The sequence below is a fragment of the Monodelphis domestica genome, chromosome 3, assembly GCF_027887165.1.
Source record: "Monodelphis domestica isolate mMonDom1 chromosome 3, mMonDom1.pri, whole genome shotgun sequence".
In the NCBI taxonomy this organism is placed as follows: Eukaryota; Metazoa; Chordata; class Mammalia; order Didelphimorphia; family Didelphidae; genus Monodelphis; species Monodelphis domestica.
In genome coordinates, this window is record NC_077229.1 from 376,678,160 (window position 1) to 376,705,033 (window position 26,874).

The 26,874-nt window shown below is 38.5% G+C and overlaps 1 protein-coding gene across 5 annotated transcripts in view; it reads right to left on the reverse strand.

The window, feature by feature from the left end:
* TRIO (trio Rho guanine nucleotide exchange factor) overlaps positions 1-26,874 on the reverse strand; it is a 539,234-nt gene that overhangs the window by 13,973 nt on the left and 498,387 nt on the right. For 4 of the 5 annotated variants that reach the window (XM_056824283.1, XM_056824286.1, XM_056824285.1 and 1 more), the window contains 11 exons: positions 23,531-23,679; positions 21,522-21,588; positions 19,846-19,949; positions 16,908-16,977; positions 15,045-15,134; positions 14,328-14,420; positions 13,013-13,063; positions 12,661-12,738; positions 11,429-11,620; positions 9,936-10,113; positions 6,138-6,925 (listed from right to left, as the gene is read on the reverse strand). In XM_056824283.1, coding sequence (XP_056680261.1) covers positions 6,138-6,925; positions 9,936-10,113; positions 11,429-11,620; positions 12,661-12,738; positions 13,013-13,063; positions 14,328-14,420; positions 15,045-15,134; positions 16,908-16,977; positions 19,846-19,949; positions 21,522-21,588; positions 23,531-23,679 — 1,860 coding nt within the window. The remainder of the gene's footprint in view (positions 1-6,137; positions 6,926-9,935; positions 10,114-11,428; positions 11,621-12,660; positions 12,739-13,012; positions 13,064-14,327; positions 14,421-15,044; positions 15,135-16,907; positions 16,978-19,845; positions 19,950-21,521; positions 21,589-23,530; positions 23,680-26,874) is intronic. The other variant, XM_056824287.1, reaches the window with a different exon arrangement.

Below are 26,874 nucleotides of genomic sequence, written 5' to 3' on the forward strand. Positions count from 1 at the left end.
TTTGTTTTGTTTCGTTTTTTGTAATGTAAAGGTTGTCTTATGGCTTGAATACTGTGGAGGCATCTAAACTTAAGACCAGTTCCAAGAAGGTACGTTATGGGCACCAGCTGCGATATGCTATCTATACATTTCCAAATATTTTTCTGTCTCTATTTCTGAGCAAATTAGAATATACAGTATCTGGAAATCCAATTGCCTGCCATTTTGCTGTCATGTAAAGCTGCAGTCAGGTTTGTAGTCTTCCTAATGTGCTCCTGGAGCCCCATTTGCCAGTGTGGGCCCTGTAGTACCTGTGTCACACCGCACGGCAGAGGCCTGGTTTGGTCACATGACATGTGGGCTGGCAGCCAGTGCTACAGGAGAGTTTACATCTCAGGCGCTCACTAGCTATGACCTAAGATACTGAAAACATGGTGAGTCCTTTCCCCGACCATGCTCCTTTCCCCCTTCTTTCTCTCTAAAAAAGAAGGACCATGCTAGGAGGAAAAGGCCATTATGTTTCTGACAGGGAACATATATGTATATATGAACTTTGTAAAAATTAGGGTTGGGAAAGGACACTCAAGTAAAACCACCTTCATTCTTCAGCCATTCTGATGTTTGCCAATAATCATGTCCCTGATGTTCTCACAGAAATTGTGTTCATGTGTTTGTGCCACATGGTTCTTCTGCCTCCGAATTTTTTTTTAAACCCTCACCTTCCATCTTCAAATCAATGCTGTGTATTGGTTCCAAGGCAGAAGAGTGATAAGGGCTAGGCAATGGGGGTCAAGTGACTTGCCCAGGGTCACATAGTGTGTCTGAGGCCAGATTTGAACCCCCAACTTCCTGTCTCTTGGCCTGACTCTCAATCCACTGAGCTGCCTCCTCTGCCCCAGATTCTACAGTGGAGTGGATATAAGTTTCTAAGTGGAAGAAGGGAACTTAAAATGTCTATCATTTTCCTCCTTTTTGCTGGGCAAATATACTTCTTGTACGAGGGGCAAGAGGATTGGATTTGGGTCAAATCAGACCTTGACTCAATCCTGCCTGCAAAATTCCCTAGCTGTGTGATCGTGGGAAAGTCACTTAGTCTTTCTCAGACTCAGTTTCCTCATCCATAAAATGATGCATATAGGATTCACTCTACCTATGGAAGTGAGAGCAAAAGGAATGAGGCATGTAAAGTGCTTTGTACGCCTTAAGCAGTATATAAATGTAAGCTGTTATTCTTAGTAGTTGTATAACAGGGAGGAAGAAATAGAAAGTCGAGTCTCTTAAAAAGTAATGAAGGGGGGGCAGCTGGGTAGATCAGTGGATTGAGAGGCAGGCCTAGAGGGAGGTCCTAGGTTCAAATCTGGCCTCAGACACTTCCTAGCTGTGTGACCCTGGGCAAGTCACTTGACCTCCATTGCCTAGCCCTTACCACTCTTCTGCCTTGGAGCCAATACACAGTATTGACTCTAAGACGGAAGGTAAGGGTTTAAAAAAAAAAGTAATGAAGGATCAGTTAAGTGGCTTGGTGGATAGAGAGCCAGGCCTGGACATGGGAGGTCCTGGGTTCAAATTTAGCCTCAGACACTCTGCTATTTGATCCTGGGCAAATTACTTAACCCTACTGCCTAGCCCTTACTGCTCATCTGCCTTGGAATGGATACTTAGTATTGATTCTAAGACAGAAGGTAAAGCTAAAAAAAAATAATGCAAATCCACCATGGCAGAGCCTTTCCCCATCTTCCATGGGGAGGCATCCTCTTCAATAATTGTGGAAATTTCTTATTCACACAAGCCAACACGTTCTGCTTCTGCTCTCTTCCCAATGCCTCTGTGGGGCAGAAGGCTCAGGGGGGTGTTTCTGGGATGCCCGACTGGTGTCAGTTTCTATTCAATGTAAGTATATTGTAGGTACTTGTGTTTACTGCGTGCTATAAGAAGAGGGGGGTATTAGGAGAGATGCAAGTTCTTCATATTTTGAACAAGTGATGTACTGTAGCATCATACCTAGTCTTTTGAGAGGATTTCTTCATGTGTGTTAGACTATATGGCTACTGAGGTACCTCCAAACTCCACATTCTGTGACACAGATTTTAGGACATATTTTATTCCTACAGGAGTCATTTGGGAGGAAACACTGGACAAAATAAAGATAAGGCTGAAAGGGCCCATAGAGTTGTTTATTCTGTTAGTCTGAAAATGCCTCCCTCCTCTAACAGAACAAGGTTCTGGGTGGGTAATTTCTCTTTTTCAGGAACTGGGGCCATTGTTCAGGCCCTGGATTTTAAAAAATGCTCATCTGTAAAACTATTCATTTGGATCTACTAGAAAATTACTACAAATCACATTCCCAAAATGTATAAGCTAGTATCAGTTTTCCCTCCTAATTCAAATATAGCACGGGGGGAATTTTGATTTTGCACTACCAGACTTTAGTCTACTATAAGTTCTCTCATTAATTGGTCTCCTACTCTGAAACTATTGAAATCCCTGCCTCTCCTCTATCTATTCTAATGTGTTTTAATGAATGAGGACCTAAAATCCCTACCTCAAAGGCTGAACTGGTAACATGACATAACTCCCCTACGGTATTATGAAAGCTTCCCAAGTGTGTCAAAACAATTGCTAATGACTTAAAAATAGCCATTTGAGACTACTTTTATTATATTCAACCACCAGTGTGTAATACTTGTTTAAGAGTATGGGTAGAGATTAATCAATGTATTGAGAACAAATAGAAATGGCAAAGATGTGTTCTAATTTTATTGAAACGAATAGGGCCTTAGGATCCTACTTATAAAATTAATTTCCTTATAGCTGCTTTTGGTCTTCATTGAAGATAGAATTGAAAATAATGGAATGTTAAGAGTAAGAAAAGACCTTGGAAATTTAGCTAATCTTATCTTCTTTTTAGAGTTGAGAAAATGAATTTAAGATGGATCAAGTAATTTGGTAACAGTGACCCAGAGATTTAATGTTAGAACCTGAATTAGAATCCAGGTCTCCTGTTTCCCAGCTCAAAGTTCTTGCCACTAAATCATGTTATTTTGTGTTCGACCACTATAATTAACTTAAGTGTTGTTGGAATTTCCTCTAAAAACACTTTTTAAAAAAGGAAAAATGTTCTAGGCAAAAATATAATAAGTCTAATTCAATTACAGCAAAAATATGTAAGATGCTGTACTCATATAATTTTTGCTATGCTTTTAAAAAATGGAATGATGGAATAACTTTGTAATTGTAAAACTAAACTAAACTGAATTTTCTTCAAAAAGACTCACATTTTATTTACACCTTTTGCTTTTAGCGTCACAGTGTTCAAGCATAATTTTTAAGCAAGTGTATAACAATAGTGTGATGAAGTAAAATATTTGGAAGTATACTAGAGTTAAAAGACCTGGGTTCAAATCCAGATCTTGTACTTGCTGGCTTGTGTGACCTTCAGAAAGTTGTCTCACCAGTCTTCACCTTCATTTTCTAATCTATTAAAAGAGGACCCTGAACTAAATGCTCTCTAAGATTCCTTTCAGTATAGAGAACTCTAAATTTCAAGGCACAGTTTCCTCAGTTTGATGCTGTTATCAAAAAAAGTTATAGATTCTGTAGCATGTTTGTTTTTAGGTATTTGTGTACACAGATACACACATATGTATAGATACACATACGTATCTCTACATATACATACCTATAAGCAACAATGCTATGTTTCTATATTTATGTGCATGTATAGATGCATTAGATGACTAAGGGTTCAGAGAAATACACATGTACATATGTGTCTCTATACACACACTCTATACAGAGAGAGAGAGTGTGTGTGTGTAGTGAAGAATAGACCAATACTGATGTTAGAGATGAACTCTTGTTTTATTCCTGTTTTGGACATTACCCCTAGCAAATTGCTTAAATAATGAGAAATGGTTAATCAAACTCCCAGGCTACTTGAAAATTAAGAGGGAAGGACTCAGGGCTAAGGAGAAAAAATGTTATTTTCAACCTTGATGGTTAAATGAAAAAACATGTCAAAGTTGATACACACTATGATATGTAATACTTATAAAATCAGAAGGAAAATAAATTGTTTCAGGTTTTCCAGTTTTGGTAAAGGAATCCAAGGTACTTTCCTCAAACTCTCTCCTCACTGATGAGGCTTTCCCTAGGTCTAAGTCAAAGGGGAGGAAGTCTTAGCTCCCCATAAAATCTATTTGGTAATTGTCATTTCTCTTGGCATAACCATATGAGAAATTGCACAAAAAAGTAGCAGGCAAGGTTAAAAATGAAGTTCTTCCTCCCCTGCCCATATAGCACTGATTTGTATAAACTTTTATACTTTCTGTATTAAAAGGGGCCGCTTGACATGTAGCTTAGTGATCTTAGCATGTAAATTCCTAAAAAAGAAGGAGCTGTGTGTGGGAGATCAGTCTGAGTAAGCTTGGAAAGAATCTAACTAACACCAACAAATAAATGATGTACCATTTGGTTGGAGGTTGTCCTTTTCATCCTCTAAAATTCACACTGTATTACTCAGAAAAATCCTCCTTTAACATTTTTTTTAAGATATTGAGAAAGTATCAAAGTTAGACAGAGGCTAAGTGCTAATCCCTGTCTATTTTCCTAAGGATGTAATTTAAGAGTAGGCCCAGGCAATCAACTTTAATTACAAGTCTATACAATAATCACAAGCATACCTTGCAAGCCTAGACAATTCATCTCACCTTTTGCATCATTCTGAATCTGTGTGATAGGAGGACTACCTACCATTTAACAGGTTAAATAAGACAAATTACTGTATGAGGAGCATCTTTAAAGTTTTTTAAAAGGGTATTAAAGCTAAATAATGAGCTATTTTCAAAATTGAAAAAAAATTAACAGAGAATAAGACTACATTGCAATATAAACAACAAGGACCAGCTTCTTAAATCTTTTGACCAGTTCAATTTAAAAATTGGATTAAATGACATTTTTTAAAGAAAAAAAAATGAGATCAAGTTAATCCAAATGAACCCTTTACAGAAGACCAGAAGGAAAAGAGAATACATGCAAAGCAAGATTGATTCCCCCCTCAAGTAGAAACATTTTTTTAAAAGGAAACATACAGAGGAGATTTTAAAGGAAATCAGATCATCTAATCATTAAAAGAGTTCTTTCAAGTGCATGCTTTTAGAAAATGTTACAGGCTAGGTGATCAGTCACTGAAACTAGGAAGGAGCTGTGCAGAATAGTAAGAAAACCAAAAAAATGAAGGAAAAAAACTCCCACACCAACCAACCAATCAACCGACCAACCAACCAACTTGCAAACACAACCCTGAAGTGAGGGGTGGACAAGGACTTCAAGGCACCAGAACCCTCCTCTCACATAGAATGGGGCGGGCGAGTGGGCCCTAGCATCATCCCAGGCCCCCTGGTGGTAGCTGCTGTCTCCCTGGGGCATGGGGGAAGGGGACGAACCCCAGTCTCTTGATAATCCTGCTTTGCCCCCTCCCCCTATCAAAATATGTAGATGGTTGATTTGCAGATGCCCTCAAACAGTCTCTCTCTCTTCTGGAGTGAAACTTTGGGTGGAGACAATATTTCCACTTGACAGATTATGTTTTTGGCACCACCCATTTGGTCTGAGTTTACTTTGCTCTGAGTTGTGAGTTGGCTGTTTTCTTGAGTTTTTGTTTTTAAAAAATTCTCTCAGCAGAGGAGTCAAAAAAGTGTGCTGCACCGTCAGTGGGGCCGGAGGGAGCAAAACCAAGCGGAGTAGCAAGTGTAAAGTGCGGGTCCCGTTTCCTCCGTAAGGGGAAGCTCCCCCTCCTCTCAAAAACAAGCGTGAGCGAGAGGCCGAGCCTGAGGAGTTACGGGTGTGCCCGTCTAAGGAGGAGACGGAAAGAGAGCGAGGGAGCAGTTAGTAGAAGTCAGAGCCAGACGACGCTGTCAGCAGAGGCAGAGGAGTCACGACTACAGTTAGGAGCGTCTCTGTGTGTGTGCGTGTGTGCGTACATGCGGTGGCGGCTCCGTGTATACGCACACAGCGGGCACACACAGAAGCGTGCCGCCACGGGAGGCGCGGCGACACGGAGTGCTTCAGAGCGAGCCAGGAGTTAGTACGAAGGAGAGTGACGGGAACGCGGGAAGGTTTAGAAGAGCTCGCAGGACAGAGGCGCTCCGCGCTCTTACCCCGTTACTCTGGGTGGAGTGCACTGACTGCTCGCTGGCCGAGGAGCACGTGCTCATGCGGTCTGTGTCCTTGCTGTGTGACGAGTGGCGATGGACCTGCCTCTGGAGGGAGTCGCCGTCCCCCGGAAAAGTGAAGGAGCCGGGGCGGCTGGCGGGAGACGCGGGGATGGAGCTCCAGAAGGAGCCCCCCTTCTGCAGGGGGCTGCTGGGGGGGAATAACTCCTTGCCCATGGCGGAGAGAGGAGAGTTCAGCGGGGAGATGGCTCCGGGTCGCGGCTTCCCCAGCGTCAGGGATCCCAGGCCGCTCCTGGGGCGGCTGTCCTCGGCGCTCCCTCGGGCCTCCTTCAGGGGTCCGTCCTGGCTCCCCGGCGTCTTGCGGGGACTCTCGAGGACTCTCATCTTGGGGATTCTGTCGGCTTCTCTGTCGGGGCCCTCGGGCTCTCCGGCGGGAGGAGGCCTGTTTGGCTGGCCGAGGCCAGGCTCTAAGGAGGCGCTGCTGGGAGGTGGCAGGGAAGGACTGGGAATGGACGTACCTGACATCTTGTCTGCCTCTGCCTGGGCTGAGGCTGCAGAGGAGACCAGGACGGGGGAGTGGTGTCTGACGGGCTGCGGGATCCGGGACGGCCTGCTGCGGCTCGAGCTGGCAACTCCGCTGCAGCCGCTGGGGCCGCCGCCGCCTCCCCCGTGGTTGCTGCCGCTGGGCCCGGGGCTGCCGCCCCCGCCGCCCCCGCTGCCCCCGCCACCGCTGCCGCTGTGGTTCCTCTGATACTCAATGGGTGAAGTCAAGGCTGGGGGAAGCGGGAGAGAAAGACAAGAAGGGTGAGCACATGGCCTCTGAGAGGAGAACAGGCAGGGTCAGGCGACGGCGGGGGACAATCACTACAGCTTCCTGGCACACAGGCGGAAGAAAGACGCGCAGTCACGGGCACTGCTGCTCCAGAGATAGAGCCCGGGCCTGGAGCCAGGGAGGCCGGGATCAGACGTGGCCTCACTGGGTGAAGAAGAGCACCTAACGTGCATGTAGTGTGCAAAGAGCTTGGCAATCATTATCTCACTTGATTCTTTCAACCACCCTGGGAAGAAGGGACTCTTATTACCCCCATTTTACAGATGAGGGAACCTTATAAGGCAAACACAGGGTCAAGTGGTTTGTAGCTAAAATTTGGGTGTCATTTAACCTCTGTTCACCTCATTTTCTTCAATTGTCAGAAAGGGATATTAATGGCACCTATTATTGTGAGGATCCCATGAGGTAAAATCGAAAAGTGCCTAGCAAAGGGTCTAGCCGAAGGTGGATGCCATATAAATGCTTATTCCTTTCCCTTCTCCTATCTGCATGAAGCAGAAAAACAACAGATCCTCATGTTGTAAAATTTCCTATATAAAAAATCCGGTTACTGGTCCAATAAAACCTGTGCATGCATGGGTAGCAATTAGAATTCAATGTGCAAGAAATGCCCAGGGAAATAAAGAAAAGGATGCTGGAGGACTGAAGTTTCAAGGCGAGCAGTTCAGTGTGTCACTTTTGTACATCTGCTCGGAGAAAAAGGTTACAGCCGACTGAATCAATGGGGATGGGTATGACATACCACCCCTGCAAAAAGAAGGACTGGGAGATACTAAGATTCTCCAAAGACTGTTGTCGCAGTGAACTGATGCCACTTTTTCAAATATATCTTACAAGTGGCCACTGGAAAAAAAAATTGACCATAGTCTAATTAACTCTTGTATAGTCTTCATGATGTTGGTAAATGTAAGTCCTGTTATATTCATTTGGTAAGTGGAACAAAAATGAGTCACTGGGAAGAATCTGCACCCAGGGCCCTCAGTGAGTAGGGATGGATGCTGACAGTCAGCTTCGCTCCTGCCTTCTCTGTTTAAACACACCACACAGCCGCTTGTAAGAAAACACCCGGGATGTGTAAGAGATGCCAACCGAGAGTCTGAATGGCAAGAAGCTGGGATGCTACCTGGGTGGGAACTTGCTCCACTGAGCAGACTGCCACCCATCTTGTCTGTTATTATTAGAGTTGAATGGCTGTGACTTGCCTTTCTAGTAAGTATCGGAGGCTGAATTGGAATCCAGGTCTCTGATGCCCAAGGGTAGCATTCCAGCAACTACTTCACCAATCTAAAAAAGTCCTGGAGAGCTACTGCTTTAGAGAAAGGTGGTGAGAAAGGATATTCCCCGGACAGGGCACTGACTATTATAATTTGTGAGCCTGCACCTGGAACATCTCGCTGCTTTTAAAATATCTTTTTAGCTTTTATCTTGCTAACAAGATGCTCAATAGCCAGGCCCATTAATGCTTGCAATTGTGGTAGCAATTCTTTCTTTTATAGAAGAGACAGTTGAGGGTCTGAATAATGGAAGCCATTCAGCTGTAGGTCTATAATTCTATGATCCCCTAAATACTACTCACTAATCATTTCCCTTTAATGCTATCACTCTGAGGGAATAGCAGGTCAAAAGCACATGTATAGAACTTTTTCTCATTTACATCCTAATAAGCCAAAGTGAATTCTAAATACATTTCTCCAATCCCTTGAGATGTGGCACTATAAAGAATTTTTGTCATTTAGTCATGTCATGTCTGAGTCTTTGACGCCCCATTTGAGTTTGTTTGTTTTTGTTGTGTGTGTGTTTTTTTTTTAAGATACTGGAGTGGTTTGCATTTCCTTCTCCAGCTCATTTTACTGATGAGGAAACTGAGACCAATAGGATAAAACGACTTGCCCAGCTAGTAAGTTTCTGGGGGCAGATTTGAACTTAGGTCTTCCTGAATCCAGGCCTGGGCTCTATCCACTGTGCCACCTAGATGCCCACTATAAAGAATGCTTCTAATTATAGTTGCAAAAAAACTTTAGAAGAGAATGATCTGAGATCTACAGCTTGGACAGGATTCTCTGGGTAACACAGATCGTGTGACAAATGCCAATAGATTGCTATTTAGTCAAAGACGCTCAATGACCTTTATATTCTGCTGAGTGATTATTTCTCCCACTTTCATATAGGATGCATAGTGTGGAGGTGGTGTTATGATAATAGCAAATGCTTAAATCAGCCCTGTTAGTTTGGGGTGTATTCACAGAACACAGGCACAAAATGTTCTGCCAGTCAATCATCTTCCAAGCTGTGGGCTCAAGACAAAACATTTTAGAAAGGCCTTCTGTCTATGTTCTTCAAAGATGACCCAGGAAAAAGGACAATTGGAGCCTTCTGCAAGTCAAGAGAAGTTAGTTATTACTGTAGGTCACAGAATCAATAGCCAAAGCAATTATTCCTAAAGCAGGACTACACTAGCTTTTTATAGAACCCATTTTCTTTCTAGCTGTTTTGTAATCTTTCCATGATAACTCATTCCATAAGACTGACAATACTGGCTCTTGTTTCTTAACAGAGGGTGGAGGTGTGGGTTGGAAACACAGTTTAGTGGTTGGAATGCAAAACTCTCTGGTTCCATTTTGAAATCTGTAAATGTTCTCCACTCCCACCCCCACCTCCCCATCATGGATTTCGGCCAGTTTTCCTTTATTTCCTTTAAATGTTCCTACACCTAGCAACAAAGCGAATCTTCCTTCTATTACAGTGCTATCACAAGGTTTTGTAGAATTATCAAACAGTATTTTTCATTAGAAATGGAAACCCAATGGACAGTTTTATTGTACTTAAAATATCTAGCCAATTGAAAAACAGGATGGAAAAGTTCAAAATGAAAGAGACATCAGAAAGAAGGAAATGAGATGTGTTTTGGGGAGTGGTCATGCCAAAGAAACAAATGTAATTAAATGCTTTACCATTTAAAAAGTTGCGCTGGTTTTCCAAAATTTGGTTAATTTCATGGATCCATGTTTGCCGGACCCCTGGACTGGAGGAATGTAAAACAAAGGTCTCCACGACATCCCCGGTTCTTGATGTCAGTGCAAATTTACAAGGATCATTGTCCACATTTTCCTCCAAGCAAAGACAACTCACCTACAAGAAAATAGTTTGTTACAAATTAATTCTAATAGGAAAGAGATCGTTACTTGTATTTCAGGAATATTTTAAAGAGAGGTCAAATGTGAAGTACTCCTTTTATTGCTGAGTCACAATCTAATACTTTGAGATCTGAGTTTAAAGGTATTTACCATTGCCATTGACTGATATTTTATTTTATTTTTTAAAGTGGTGGGGGAAGGAATCAAACATTTCATCTGTAGAGGGAATATCTTCCACTGATACAGACCAGTAACTCTTTTTCAACGTAAGAGTCTCGCATACTTGCATGAGCAACAAAATATTGTTACTTGCCCAGTTTATGAAGCCAACATGGTTTAGAGCTGGGAACTGAACCCAGGTCTTCCTGACTCCAAGACTAGTTTGCTGTTCAATATGCCCCAATGGCTCTCTGAAACCAAGACATGGTTTAACTATGACTTGATTAATGGCTTAGATAAATGTATCAGAAATGCTATTGTAGGGCATATAGACAGAACACCATGGAGATGATGGTCTCACCACCCTTAGCTTTGGTCGGATTGTGTCTGGACTACACATTCAATCTTAGGTACCACATTTTAGGAGATACTGACAAATTGGAATACTCTTCAGGAGGGAGAAGATAGGGATGGGACACAGCATGCCAAAGGTAGAGTGATTGAAGGAATTAAGGATTTTTATTCTGAAGTAGAGAAGACACGGGGAAGCTTTAATGTTTTCTTCATATGTTTAAAGGGCTGTTACATAGAAGGATTAGACTTATTCTGGTTGATCCGATTGGATCAAGATCCTAGTGGGTTGAGTGAGGATGAATGGCTGGAATATATTAGGCACGATGATTTTGGCTCAATGTAAGAATCTCTTAATAATAACAGCTATAGGAAAACAGAATATGTTGCTTCATAAAGAGAATACTGAATTTTTTCAAGCTTAAGACTGAATCACCAATTGTTTGGGATGTTGAAGAGGATATTCATGTAATAGGTAGGGGGATGGATTAGCCCACTTCCAAATTTCTAAGTTCATAGGATCATAGATTTAGAACTGGAAAGGACCTAAGAAGCCATTGGGTTCAAGTTCCTATTTTATGAATTGGAAATTGAGGCTAAGAATGGTTAAGGGACTTGCTTTGGGTCATGTAGCTAGTGCATGAGGAAGAATGTGAACCCAGTTCTTTTTGATTTAAAATCCAACACTATCCACTAGGCAATGTTGCCTTTCTTTTACTGTTCTGAGATTCAGTGAATCTAAGAAAGTCAGAGACAGGAAAAACAAACAAACACAATCCTAACATGCAAGCATACATTACCTTAATGCTATTTTTAAACAAGAATCCTGGCATGGAGAAACCTTTTTTTTTGTCAAGTGGCTCACTGAATATAATGATTTGCTCAAAGAGAAAGACACGTCTCTCTTTGCAACGAGGCAGGAGGCCTGCATCCTGGTCTGTGACCAAGAATGTGTCCTGTAGAAGCAGCTTACCCTGGGCTACGATTTTACCCTGAAACAAGAAATTACCAAGTTAAAATTTCTTAAAGTTTGGTTTTGATTAGGTTTTCTCAAACCAAAACAATGTTTCTTCTCTATTGGTGACAAAAATTAATTTACAAATCTTTTCTTAAAAAAGCATAATTCTCAAAATTAAAGTGGCTTCTAAGCAATGGGTTCAAATCAAGAAAACATCTAATGCCCAGTAGACTTACGCGTCGACTATGGGGGGTGGGGGGGAGGAAAAGAAAATGATCTATGTCTTTAACGAATAATGCTTGGAAATGATCAAATAAAATATATTTTAAAAAAAATTAAAGTGGCTTCTGCTCCAAAAAGAACTGGCCTCAAAATCCAGGTGAAACTTGGTCTATAGCACTACTTTTCTGCACAAGAGAAAATCATACTATGATACGAAAACTCCTAACACAGAATTCTTGAGAAATGAAAATAAATACTTATTCTCCTTTAGCAAAACACCAATTCAGAGTTTTTTCTCTTGAGAATTTCTCTATCTCCTTACTTGAAGGAAGAGAATAAGTTGGTTGGTTGAACTGCCTTGAGAGAAATTTGTAGGGCTTATCAAGATAAGTCTAGCTTACTACAGAGATAAGTCTAGAGTCATACAGCTCTGCCTTTAAGAACAATGGCACTTAATCCCAAAAGGGACTCGTTAGCATACTAACTGGATAGTTAAATGATATGGGCATTAAATACTAGGGATGAAAAATATAGCCCTGCAACAGTAGAGGGACCCAGATTCACATTTGCCCACTTAGAAGAGGGAGGGTACCACAAAAGACTGTGTGATCTCGAAGGGAGAGACTCTCTTCTGACATTCTTTATATGAGATACAAAGTACTTAATAAATGCTTACAGAACAAGTCACAATATCAAATAAGTAGAAAGGAAGTCAAAAGAAAAGGGTAAAAGTAAGGTCAAAGAATGGAAACCCTGAATAAAAGATCAGCTTTGGGAATATGGCACTAATCTAAGGCAAAAGAAAAGTTACAGAAATCAGAGATGGAGTTCTTAGATAAATATCTGTATTACATCAAATCCTTGGAGGCGACCAACATTCATCATGTCGTTGCACCGCTTTGGTACTATACACATGACTTCTACAGCTCTCTGTTGGGAGAGGAAAAAAAAAACACAAAAGTTGATTTTTTGGGGGGAAAGTGTCATAAATAATTAATAATTTAATATTCAGTAAATAGATTAAAATTCAACCTCCTATCCACCCTCCCTCTCCTAAATCTCTACCCAAGTATGCAAGAGTCAAGTAACAACACTAGAACAATTCAGTTAATGATGGAAAAAATATCAGATAGTCCATAAACTAATTTATGTGCTGAGAGGAGAGGAAACCTAAAAGAAAAACCCAGAAGAAAAAATGGCATACCTCTAATTCTGTTGTGTCCAAACTGGCTTTTTTGGAGTATTTGAGGAAATCCTGTAAGGCAAATGCATTTGAATTTAGGGCATTAGTGTCTCCAATTAAAAGTGGACGTCATTGCCATCATCTTCAACATCGCTAGCATTTATATGGTGTTAACGTGCCAGGTCTTATACTAAACTTAATTACAGATATTGTATTTGACCTCCACAAGATGGGGATGGATGCTATTATTATTCCTATTTTCCAGTTGAGAAAACTGAGGAAAGAGATTAAGTAATCTGCCCAAAGTCATACATCCAATAATTATCTAATGCCAAGTCTGAACCTGGGTCTTCCTCACTCCAGGACCATCATTCCATGTGCTGCATTCCCATGATGCCTGAAATGAAGTTTGTTCTTTCTGTGCTTGAAAAGTATTAAAATGAGAGCCAACAACAGCGCATTGTGCTTATTTTAACACCAAATGAGTGCATGTTCCTCATGACAGCTGTATCTCCCATTTAGCTAAGTTCCAAATGCTACAGCATAAGGATATGGGAAGAAAATCTCTCTGTACTCTCCTTTCACTGTGTGGGTCTCCATAATATTACTCTCATTCATACTTCGATTTTAAAGTAATCAGAGTTTACCAACAAAAAGGAAATGGCAAGAGTTAGAAGCTGTCAAAGACTAAAAGTTAGTAGGAAGAAGATGAAGAAACAATAGCTTTAAGATAGGCAGAATAACACTGTATAGTTTGTGTATGTGTAGTTGTTTGCATGTAGTCTCCCTCATTAGAATGTGAGCTCCCTGAGGGCAGTGATTGGTTTTTGCCTTCTGTGTATCCCAAGTGTTTGGTGCAGTGTTTGACACATAGAATAAATGCTTATAAGTGCTTTTATGGCTACTGATAGTTTGCAAAGAAAATAAAAACATTAGGGCTCATTTTGAGATATTCTTCCTTCCTCCCTTCTTTGAGTTCATTGGGTAGAATGTTGGACATGGGATCCAGGGAAATCAAGGGCCAAATCCTGCTTTACTTAGCTATTTGTCTCAGAGCAAACCATTTAACTGCTCTCAGCCTCAGTAGTTTCATTTATTAAGAGGGGATAAAAATAGCACTTGTGTCCATAGGATTGTTGTAGGAATCAAATGTGATAACATCTGTAAAGTGCTTTGTAAATGTCCAGTTGTTCTATAAGAGCTAGTTATTATTCATTTATTTTTGAAGAAAAAAAATCCCCCAAACATTTCTGTTCCCAATGCTGTCCATTATCTTCACAAGTGAGTTCTTTAAACCCTTTGGATTTCCTTAGAAGGACATCTAATGTGGCCTCACCTTCAGTAACAGCTGGTATTTCATAATTCTCTGCACTGGTTTTATTAGTAGATCTGTGAGTTGCAGTCTATGGCCCAGTCGTTGCTTTAAATCCTATAGTTGAAAAAAACAGAAAGGAATTTAACTTAAATATGGTTTTTAGTGGCCTATCCTGCCTTAGTACTCTTTAAAGTCAGAAAGGCCAACTTCAAAACAGGCAATAAATTTAATTTTCAAGGATATGAAGACCCACTGTCTGCTCCCACATAAATTTCTTAGCCAACCACTTGTAATTCTGCTAGTGCAATTTTAACTTCTTCAGATCCTCCAATTTCTTACTTTTCAATTTCTGAAGCTATTCCAAATGATTCACTTAGACTTACTTAACTGAATTTTTTGCAGCAAATTTTTCTTTTTCTAGAAGTGAGCCAATTTTATCTAAATTCTAAGTTGGAAAATTTGCTATTCTGAGTTCAAGGCAAGATAGAAAGAAAGCCTTAAGCTAAAGACTGGCTGTGGGTCCAGTTTTAATTTTGCATTTCTAAATCAAGCATCAAGGTTGATGTTTACATTTGGTTCCCTTGATATAAGAATGTCAGGTGCAGTATTCATAACACTTGGTCTGAAACCTAGTCTTCTGAGGTTTAACTAAATCTTTGGTGAGGAAAACACTAATTAGAGTTTTGGACCAGAAACGCATTCAAAGGCTCATACTTCTGTCTGTTTTGTGTGACTTACCTCAAAAAATGTATCAATGTATTCTGAGACAATGTGCTCAGACTTTGGTTTATTTTGGCAATAAACTATGTACATGTGCAACCGTCTTTCCTGTGAATGAAATGTAAATAAAATTAAATGAGTCAGTTTAAAAGGGCAAGAGGTTCAGGTGGAATGTTAACATTTTAGAATGAAATGATTTTTAAAACGAGATTTTGTATTGAGAGAAGACTAGAGATATTTCTGATGTACAAATAAGCTAGCTCAGTGTCTGGCACATAGTAGGCACTTAATAAATGCTTACAATGCATTATACCATGTAATGTGATAGCACTTCTCTCCACATTTTGGTTCAAGTGCTGGATTTCATTTTCTTCTAGAAATATCCGAGTACTGATTTTATGTAAAGTCCTCGGGGTACCATGAGACTAAATAAATTGCCAGATGCCATAAGTCACACTAGTAGGACTAGGGAGTGGGAGTCTTTTTTTTTTATTAGGACAATACAGGGAAAAAACTGCCCCTTGAGCCTCCTAAAAGTGTTCATAACTTCTGAACTTTAGAAAAATATGATTCAGTATCCTTAAGAATTGGAGTGTAGAGAAGATAAGTCAGGGAACAAGTAAATAAGCCCCAAGGCAGAAACAAGAACATTTTCCCATGGTTCAATCATAAAATTAGATGACATGTGTGAACAGCTAAATTTATTTTTAATGCTTTCCACATGTTACTATTCTAAAGATCCAGTGTGATGCTCAACCCTCCTATTTCCCATTAGCTATATACTCTCCATCTAATTAATGAGATTCCTAGAAAGATCCCTTTCAAAATATCATAGAATGTTTTACAGGAGAAAGCATGTACTTAAGTTCCAAGAGATCAAAATTTAATTTCCCTTAATCACTTAACTCTGCAGTCACCTTAGAAGCAGAAATGGCCAGAGATATTATAATTTACCAGATGAGAAAACTGATAATCATCCTGATAATTTGGGTTACTGAAGGGGAAAAGGTCAAATAAAAGAAAATGATGAATATTTGGTCAGGCATTTGTATTTGGTATTAGAAGACAATCAGAAACATCAATATAAGACATCTTATTGAATTCACATCTTTTTCCTGGTTTAAGTGAGGTGTTGAGTCAAGTTAGTTAAGGACCCAGTTGGGAGTAGACAATCTATAATAGGGATTCTTAATTTTTTTCCTCACTGCACAGTATTTCTTGCCAAGAGGCATTGTAGGATCCTGAAAGTTTAATTTGGCAACACAATGGGAGAGCTAGGAGACTCACACGTGTAGTTTTCCTTAAAAATGAAGGCAGCTGGTATTTTTTTTAAACTTTGCTTGTTCAAGGTCTGACATGTTTTGAGGTTTTTGTTTACATGTAATAGTTAAGTTTTGTTTATTTTGGGGAATATTATTACTAGAATATTGTTGATGCTGGCTAAGTAAAATTTATATTAAATAAAGTCATTTATGAGTTTTTTGTTTTTCTATAATAATGTGATACCAATTTTTTGCAGTATACACAGAGAAACTTGTGGCCTGGGAACTACTGACTTTATGAACTACTGTCCTTGAACAGAAATAATATGCTTTTGGATAACTGCTAGTTGGCTGCTATGACAGCTCAGTGGCAAATTTATATTTCATTTAAAAATTATTACGAACAACAGTAAACATCAATACAATAAATTTAACTTTGCAAATATTTGTATTAAGTGAATCTCAATCCACTAAACTTATATTGTTCATTTTGATTTGATTTTTTAAAAAATGTCTTTTTATTCCCTACTTGTGCTTGCCATTAATTTATTAAGATGATTAAACATTTCTTATATTACCTGAATGGAATAATGAAAATCAATAGGAAAATGGTACTTACATGCTTAACAAAAAGGGATCCTAGTTTTTCTGGATCTTCAAGGCACTTTTCTAATTCTCCCAAAAAGAAGCTGAAACAGAGGGAAAGAATGCTTATTGACTTGTTCTGCCCAAATAAGGGCATTACAATGGCCCACTGGTATAGAGATGAAAGGGACCTTATTAAACATCAAGTCCAACATCCTCATTTTAACAACAAAGAAACAAGGGACAGGTGAAGTAAAGTCATCCAGGTAATAAAAGGCATAGCCAGAATTTCAATCAAAATTGTCTAATACCAAATTCAAGATTTTTTCCAAGACACACTACACTCAAGAATGCTTTCACTTCCCTAAATTTTTTCTTAAAAAATTAAAAAGTTTTACTGATATCTGTCTTTTTTCATTTACAGGCAGGTAACCACATAGTTGACTGATTTTTGTAAAAAAGAAGTCAGAGAATTACAAAATTTCTTCTTTGGAAAGGACTTAAGAAGTCCATCTAGTTCCTGCTACAATATAATTGACAAGTTTCTGCTTTAAGACCTTAAGCCCCAGGAAGCTCACAATCGTACTGAAGCAGTCATTGCACTTCTGAATATCAATCATTATTAGCAATCACTGTTATACTGCACTCTTGTAAGTCTTATCTACTGGTCCCAGGCTTGGCTGCCAGGGTGAAACTGAACCACTTGAATCCTTCTTCCACATGACAGCCTTTAACAGACATGAAGATAGTTATCATTTCCTTTCCTAAGCCTTTTCTTCTTCAGGGTAAACATCTCCATGTCTTTCAGTCAGGGTTTCAGACCTCATGTCAGCTCTAGGAACCCAATTTAAAAAAGTATTTCCATATGTTTAATGAATTTTTCTTCCATTGGTAACTTTAAAAAAGCATCAAGTCAGATACCAACTGATATGAAAGACTAAGTCAATGTGATATACATTAAGGCAATCAGTTTCCAAATTCAAAGAATATCTCCAATTTAAGGTTAAAGGTTAAAAGGTTAAAAACCAAATTAAGGTTAAAATTAAATGAAATCACAGTAACTTTAGGACTTTTACATTTCATTTGTATTTCTTTCAAAGTGATGAGTAGGTTTTCTTTCAAAGTGATGGTGTAGGATTTTTAAAAAAACATTTCTTTATAAAATAATTTTTTTTTACTTTAAGAATTTTTCCTTTTAATATTTTACAACAGTAACTCAGTTATTACCAGTCATTAGGCTTTTAAGGTATAAAGTGCTTTACATACATTATTTCGAGTGAGCTTCACTAGGTTATTATCCCATTTTATAGTAGAGAATCAGAAGTCAAGTAGACTACAGTTATTAAATGACTAAGTCTTAGAGACAGTATTTAAATATCTAACATTATTAAATAAAAACAGGTTTTACTTATATAATGCATTATAGTTTACAAATCTATGTCCTGAAAAAAAATCTTAAGGATTTGAAAGTACAAATATTATTAATTCAATTTTATACTCAGGGAAACAGAGGCTAAAGGAGTTTAGAGAATATGTCCCAGGGCCCATAGCTAGTGAGGTCTTCTGTCTCCAAGTTTACTACTCTTCTCAAGATATTATGATGCTAATCAGCATACTCTCAGGCCAGTGAGACCTATAAGCAGCTATGGAAGGTGGAAATATGCATATGCAAATACAGCAGGCTTTGATTCACACCTAATCAATAAATTTGTTTTCTCCTTGTTAATTGTCTTTAGAGTTCTCTTTTCAGCTTGAATTTCTTTTCCTTTCTCTGCTGTGACTTTAATCAAGGTAAATTCCCTATTAAAAAATGATTTTAGGACTGAGGGCAAACAAAAGTACAAGGCATGAATCTGATAACTGCCTTCATTGAAAGCATTTGCCAAATTTAGTCTTCAGTGCTGCCATACACATGTTAAATTCTGGACTTGTTTGAACAGATACTAATCATTTATTCATTGAACAAATCTATATTTTATACATGTCTTTTGTATACAAGGTCACCTTTGCTTTGTACATTTGTAGAAAATATAATTAAGTAATTACATGTATATTGAGAAGTTCAAGTTCAAAAAATTATTTACTGATAGGTATGGAATTAAAAACATTTAGAAAGTGTTGATTGAGAGAAGATTCTCCAGCACAGAGAAGGACATATTCATTAAAGCTCAATAGAAAAATGTCCTTAAGAACCAAATGAGGTACTTCTAATCTGTATTTGCAATTACTAAATAAACCAAAACACCTGGAGAGAAGATCTGTACAAATGGTCAGGACTCTTTCATATCTTGTCACTTATAGATTTTACTATATGTGGAAGACATACCAAATGACAAATGGAAAGGGCATCATGGCAGAGTAGGAGAGGTCCTGGTGCTGCAATCAGAAGGGATGGCTTTGGTTCTCTGACCCTGGATCACTATGGGTTTCAGTTCTTTCACATGTGAAATGGATTAACACTGTAATACCCATTTTCATAGGTTGTTGGGAAGAAGGAGCTCTGTAGCTCTTAAAGCATTATATAAATGTGAGCTATTATTTTTATAAACAAATAAACTTGGCCTTTTGTTTTATCATCCAGACTTTTGTGGGCTTGGGTGAGCATGAATCAATTTCTGACTCTAATTATTCCTAGGTGAACTGATAAAATTTAGTTTGTGGACTTGTAAAGTTGAGAATTACATCCAGACTCAGGGCAATTCCAAACAGGCATAGATACATAATGAAGTCATATCTAAGCAACAGGGCAGTCAGTTAGCTACTCCTTTCTTAATATCCTGCAATATAGCCTAAAAATTACCTGGCTTAAAAATGAGGCATGTAGCAAAATAAATTAAACTAGCATTTATCTAAAATAAAATGACATTTACTCATCAAGTAACTTTACTTAGTTAAAAATTGTTTAATTAATTTAGTTAATTAGAAAATAAATTTATTTAATTAAACATTAAAATTGATTATGCTATACATACTCTCTGTGCCAATCATAAATCTGATGGATGTTGCCAAATACAATCTTATCTTTTCCTTTCATGTCATCAGGAACACCATCTTCTTTCATAAGTGCCATGTATCCCTGCAATTAGAGATTGTTTTTTAAAACCATTTTCAGTCTATGTCATGGCTTAGTAATATACCAACCCGCCACCTCCAAATAAAAACAAAACACCAAACCCAAACCTCTAGCTGCTTCCATGTAAAAACTTATTCAAATGCACCAGTTCTAAGAGCAAATATACCTTTGCCTTTTCTTGCCACCAAATCATTTAAAATAAAAGCTAGAATAAAAGAGATAAATAACATGCCTAAAACGCATGATGAAATTGGTTAATTCTCCTGACTTTAACTTTAGATTGATTCATGCACATTAATAAAAGTTCATCTAAAGAAATTAAAAGTTTTACAAATATAAAAAAAAAACTTTAAAAGATGTCTTATTATTATGCGAAAGAGCAAACATTATATCCTGGGCTCAGAAAAAAATGTATATGTTATATATATATGTATATATATATGTATATATATATATATACTCAATTCAAGTTAATCAAAAGGAATTCTTTATATTTCTAAATGTACATAATTACTATAATGAAGATTTAAGACTATAAATGGTGGTCTTGGGAATATAAGAAGGAGGTAGGAAATCTAATTACTTTTTAGAGCTCAATACAAACAAAACTGGACATCCCAGTTTTGTCTTAAAAATTTAGAGGGTACTCATTATCAAAGTTCTTATAAATTCCCTCACTATTTCACTTTAGTAATCTAAAAAAAAAGGAAAAGCATGCACATAGTTGGGATTTTGTGTGTGTGTGTGTGTGTGTGTGTGTGTAAAACACACACCTATACCTAAAATATATAGGTTAGGTCCATGTACAGAAAAGCTTCTTATCTCATATAATCAGTTTTAATAAACTAGTGGCTTGAGTGGCATATGTACCCAAACACTGCCAAATAGGCAAATTTCCAAAGCTGAAATGATACTTTAAAAATATATACCATAATATACCACATTTTGGTTAAGTTAACCATAGTAGATATCAGCAAGAGGAAGTACTGAATAAATTCTGCTCTCATGTAATGATGTATGTCTTGTTCGTTCTCAACTATTATCAAGTTACTTGAGGTAGTCTCAGAGCTATTTTTTGAACAAAGTCTCCTGAATCCAAGGGGTAAGTTTAAGCTAGAATAAGATCTACAGCTGTAGCATACTCTGGTTCAGAGGAACTAAAAACCTCACTTCTGCTTTGTCAAAAACATCTACAAGGGGTATAATTATGGGCAAGTCTTAGGTTAACAAGTGCTTATCTCAGTACCTATTATAGTATCTAGTAGGTGCTTAATAAATGTTTACTGATTAATAATAGGTGCCATAATTAAACTAGTGGTAATAACTTAATCTGACAGCAAAAGAAGAGGTATGCTATGTAGACTGGAGAACAGAATTTTAATTCAGATTCATAAGCTAAAGGGCTATAAGATAAATGTCTTGAAAGAACTTGTTTATTCTTGTGAATAATAGTAGTTTTAGAAACCTGGGGAAAATGCCAATATTAAATTTTTTTAAACATAATATATGTAGCAGGGGGGAAAAACTACTCAGGTGACTGCGGTGACATGATTAAAATATTGATAATATGTATACCTCAACTACATAGCCTAGGTCCCGTACATAGTCCCGCTCTGTTTCCACTAATTCCTGTAGGACATAACTGTAAAAAAAAAGAAATAAATAACAGTTTATCAAAGACAACATTTGCATATTGAGAAATATAGCACTTAGTAGGGGTTCTGTATCTTTGACAATAAAAAGATTTGTTCCTTTCCAAAAATAAACGACTCTCAGTACTTAAGTTTTGAAAATAGGTGTCTCTTGTGTACTGAATAAGCTAAATAGCTAAACCACTGGAGTCAATATAATAAATACAGAGTAAGCTCTAAATGAGCTTACATTCACAGATACACATTGTAATTGCATTCCACGAAAATCTGAATTCACAGCAAAACTGACAGAAGGCGGATGACAAAATGGGATTGAGATAGATGCCTAGTTTACAAATTATCATGTTAAAGGAATCACCAAACAAAGTGGAGGTATCCCTACCATATCAAGGGAGTTGGGGTGCTACACTCCACAATCTGGAAAAACCACACACAATTTTTGGTCCTCCCTTTGAACCAGAGAAAAAGCCTGAATTTGTTCTTTTTTCTTCATTGGGGTTTTTACAGTACCTTATTGTGAAATTTGGGTCAAGTATTTGGTCAGAGGCTTTATGTAGGCCAATGTTAACATTTCTAGCCTTTGGGTGTTAATCTATTGGCTTTTGTGCTCTTTTTGGAAACTAACTTTTTACATAAAAGAAGAATTGTGTATATTTATAGTATCAAAATATGTTGACATCATATTCTATTATACATATATTTCATGCATTTCTGAGTTTCTAAATATTTTCTGCATCATCTATGGACTATGCAAAACTTCTCCAAAATTTCCATTCAATTTTTTAAAATTTATTAATTATTATTATTTTTTAAACCCTTACCTTCTGTCTTGGAGTCAATACTGTGTATTGGCTCCAAGGCAGCCGAGTGGTAAGGGGTAGGCAATGGGGGCTAAGTGACTTGCCCAGGGTCACACAGCTGGGAAGTGTCTGAGGCCAAATTTGAACCTAGGACCTCCTGTCTCTAGGTCTGGTTCTCAATCCACTGAGCTACCCAGCTGTCCCCTCCATTCAATTTCTTGTGCTGACCAGCAATATATTGAAATTACAATCAAGGAAGTTGTGATGTGGCAGGGATCCCTGTAATTATCTTCTTAATAGTTTAGTGACACTAAGTTTTCAACAGGAAACAGAGGAGGACAGTAAAATTTAGATATAGGATGCTATGTTTCTGACCATTTGGATAAAATGATATATTACTTGTAAAGTGCTTTCCACAGATCTAGCATAGAGTAAGCATTTCATGAATGCATATTTTAAGGCCTGACTATATATTTGAAATAAATTATCTCACACTAAATAGAATCCTGAGCTGATCTGACAAAGCTAATGAAGAAATTTACTTAATTTCTAATAAAAGACTTAGACCATATATTTTTGAGTCTTTTTTTTTTCATGGTAGTGGTTGCCTTATCCACAAATGAATGAGTACAATTAAAGTATCCTGGGGAAAAAAATTAGGTGAATCCTCTAGGAATACAGAAAAAATTATGAAAAGGTAGACCCAACATATCCCTGGAGTTAAAGGAGGTTATTTCTTAGTTTTAAAAAGTGAAAACCAAGTATCACACACATTTCAAGTTTTGATTCCTGATGAAAAACAGTGTGACCTCTAACAGTCTTAATTCAAAATGGTAGTAATCACATTTAAAAAAAACAAAACACTTTTACCATCTGTCTTGGAATTGATATTAAGTGTTGGTTCCCAGGCTGAAGCCCGGTAAGGCTAAACAAATGGGGTTGTGACTTGCCCATGGTCACACAGCTAGGAAGTGTCTGAGGGCAGATTTGAATCTAGGACCTCCCATCTCCAAGCCTGAATCTTAATTCACTGAGCCACTTAGCTGCCCCCAACATTTTTTTTTAAATGAGCAAAAGCTTGAGGTCATAGACTGAAAATTTTTTTTAAATTTAATTTAAAAGTCCGTCTTACTGTCGTCTCTTTAAAGAGCTGGATTTTCTTTCTTCCATTTCATCAATGGGTGAAGAGGAAGAGAGGAGGGAATTGTCTGAAGGGTTGAAAGATGGGCTACTACTGTCACCTTGGTCTACTAAGAGTGAGCTCGGACGATCTTCCAGTGCCTAAACCCGAAAGACACAATGACAAAGAATATTTATTAGTAACCAAGCTGCTTTCTTTTATGCTGACTCGTTGAAATATAAACTTACTTTTTCATACAAGAATCACAAGTAAATTCATTAGGTCAGAAATTACATAACAAATGCATTTAAGTATATTTTTAAAACAAAGCAGGAAAATAAAATAATTGGAAATAGAAAGGGAGGAATATAAACTTATGCAAATTAATAGTCTGCATTGTAATTAATGATGAAAAATAACAATAGTCAGCTACAGTCAGCTCTTTGGTACCTGCTTCTGATTCCATATCATATTTCTTAATTTTAGTTAATTCTTTTCAGAGGCATCTCTGACTAATGAGATATGACATTTTAGAAACATAGTGTTTCAAACACCTCAATTTTGGGGGGGGATTATCCCCATTTGCCTGATGAGATAGGGATTATTCTCTCCTAGATATATTTGGACACATATCTAATTCATAGGGATCACAGGATTCGGACACGAAAGTTAGCATCTTGTTAAAACAGTTATGTTACTGATGGCTAACCTGAGTCCTAGAGAAGTTAAATGATTTACCTAAGGTAACCTAGATAGAAAGGCACAGTTCATTAGATATAAACCTTGGAAAAAGCATTGCTTTGCTGGATGATGTGTACACATTAAAATTTTGGAAGTTGTTCATTCATGCTGAATCTACAGCGGCAAAGCGAGGTCCTCCATCATTTTCACACTTGGTTTGCTTTTAGACCCTTTACCAAGCCCCCCTGAATACTGCAGGCCACACCAATCTCTTCCTTCTCTTAGGCACCACTGCCCTCTAACCAGGCCCTCCAAGTTTGGCATGCACGGCTCTCATTGTTTCATGTGTGTTAGCCTTGCCTCCCTTTCCCCACTTTTCTTTACATCTACTACAGCCCTCTGCAGGCCCGGAGGAGGGATCCAGTAATCCTTGTTGACTGTCTGATGAAATCAGAAAGGGGCAGACCATGACCTACTTGTACTAGTGGTCTACTCCTCTGGAGAGAATGTGTCATGCAAACTAAAAGATAGTTGTCCTGGTTCTCAGTTTTCCTCAAATCTTTCACATAAACTGGATGCTATTATCCTAGGAAAGTCAACAGGACAGATTTTCGTTCTTGAATGTCTCAACCACAAAGGTCACAAAGGAAAATAGAGCAAAATCCCACTCACCTGAAACTCATGGAGCTAAGACTTTTTAGTTGCTAGGTCTGGATAGTGTATTTTTGTGGAAGATTAGTATAGCTAGTCAGCTGGGGAAATAATGTTTGCTTCAGAGTTAGAACTATTTTGAATAAACAAATCCTGCTTATACTGGAAGAGGTTTATTCTAAGTAATAAATCTTGATTCATAGCAGGCCAGATTTTAAGAGTTCTTTGAGAGGACAACTACTAAAGCCTGGGACAATGAATGGAAGAATTTTTGGTCTTTTTAGGCTATCTGGATTTGTGGAGAAACAGCTGAAGTTCAGCATATGAGTGTCCACTTGGAAGGAAAAAGAACGAGCTGGCAAAAGTGCCAGACTTTCCCCCAAATAAAGAGAAAGAAAGCTGGAGTGACTCCACTGGAGACAGTCACTGAATCTACTCATGCTAATGAAAGGCCCTGAGGGGGGACAGTCTGAATAGAGATGGTGGCAGGAGATGGGAATGAGGAGTTTCCTGTCATGAGAGAAGATTTGATCAGAAGAAAAAAAAAGTCAGTGATAATAGAAACTGTATGACTTAACTTCCCCCCCCCCCCAAAAGAAGGCTTATTTCACATATAGGCACTCTTCTGAGACTATCCTGCTGTGTCTATTTACCAAGGAGAGAATGAAGCCTGGTTGGGAGGGCGCTACCGAGTTCCCAAATGGATTTTAAGATCCCTTTTGGTGCTGGCCTCAGAAAAATAGCAAACCTGGAACAAATTTAGTTACTAAATGCAACTGTTTGGTGTTCAATGAGTCATGAACTCCTTGAAACTTCAACCTGGGATTTCCTATATACAAGGCCATCTTATTAATGATGAGTGTCATTTAGCAGCACCTGCACAGTACTGAGCTATTTCACCTTCACAGACATTTTTCTATGGCTAGTCCCCCAGGCCCGGAAGGCTGTTATTTCATCTGCTCTTGGAACGCTGAGAAACCTTTCTTGGTTCCCCAACCTTCTAATTCCTTTCCCTCTAGCAATGACTTGTTTTATTTCACCCCCCTGGATTATATATGTATTATCACAGAAAATGTATTTCCATATTATTCATTTTTGTAAGTGAATAATCTTATAAAACCAAAACTCCAAATCATCTACCCAAATAAACAAGTGATAAATCCTATGTTTTCCTCTGCATTCTGACTCCCAACACTTCTTTCTCTGGAGGTGGGGAGCATTGTCACAAGTCCCTCAGAAGCATCCTGTATCCTTGTATGGTTGAGAGTCACTAAGTCTATCGCAGCTGATCGATCTCACAACAACCCGTGTCTGCTTTGTATGCTTCGTCTAGGCCTACGCGTGCATAGACACGGCCTGCCGTCACGGAGAGGGTCCTTGATTTAAAATTGGAAAGAGCTGGTTTTAAATCCTGCCCCAGGTTCCAACTAGCTATGCGACACGGGGCCATTTCTAAGGTGGCCAGGCCGTCTCCCCCTGAGAAGGCAGAGGGCCCACACTGCGGGGGAGAACACTGCTCTAGGTGCTCCTGGGAGAGAGCCAAGGACAAGACGCTCTGGTTTCGGGAAATTACAGATTGGCAGTGGATGTAACATGGAGCTCTGTCTAGAACAGGAAGGAATAGCAGGTTAAGTGCGTGGGAAGCAGTAATAACAGGGTAGAAGGTCAGAAAAGAGAAATTAATGCCTGGGGAGAACAGAGAAAGTTTCTTGAAAAAGGATGTTTAAGCTGAGCTAGAAGTCATGGATACAAATTCCACAGACCTTGGAGTGAAGACTTTTGGGAGGGAAGGACCCCGCAGGCGCAGGGAACAGGAGAAGAAGCAAAGGCTGCGGAGGCAGGAAAACAGTGTGTATGTGTGTATGAGAGAGAGAGAGAGAGACAGAGAGAGACAGAGACAGAGACAGAGACAGAGAAAGAGACAGACAGAGACAGAGAGGGGGGGAGAGAGAGAGACAGAGACAGAGAAAGAGGGAGAGAGAGATAGAGAGACAGAGAGAGACAGAGACAGAGACAGAGACAGA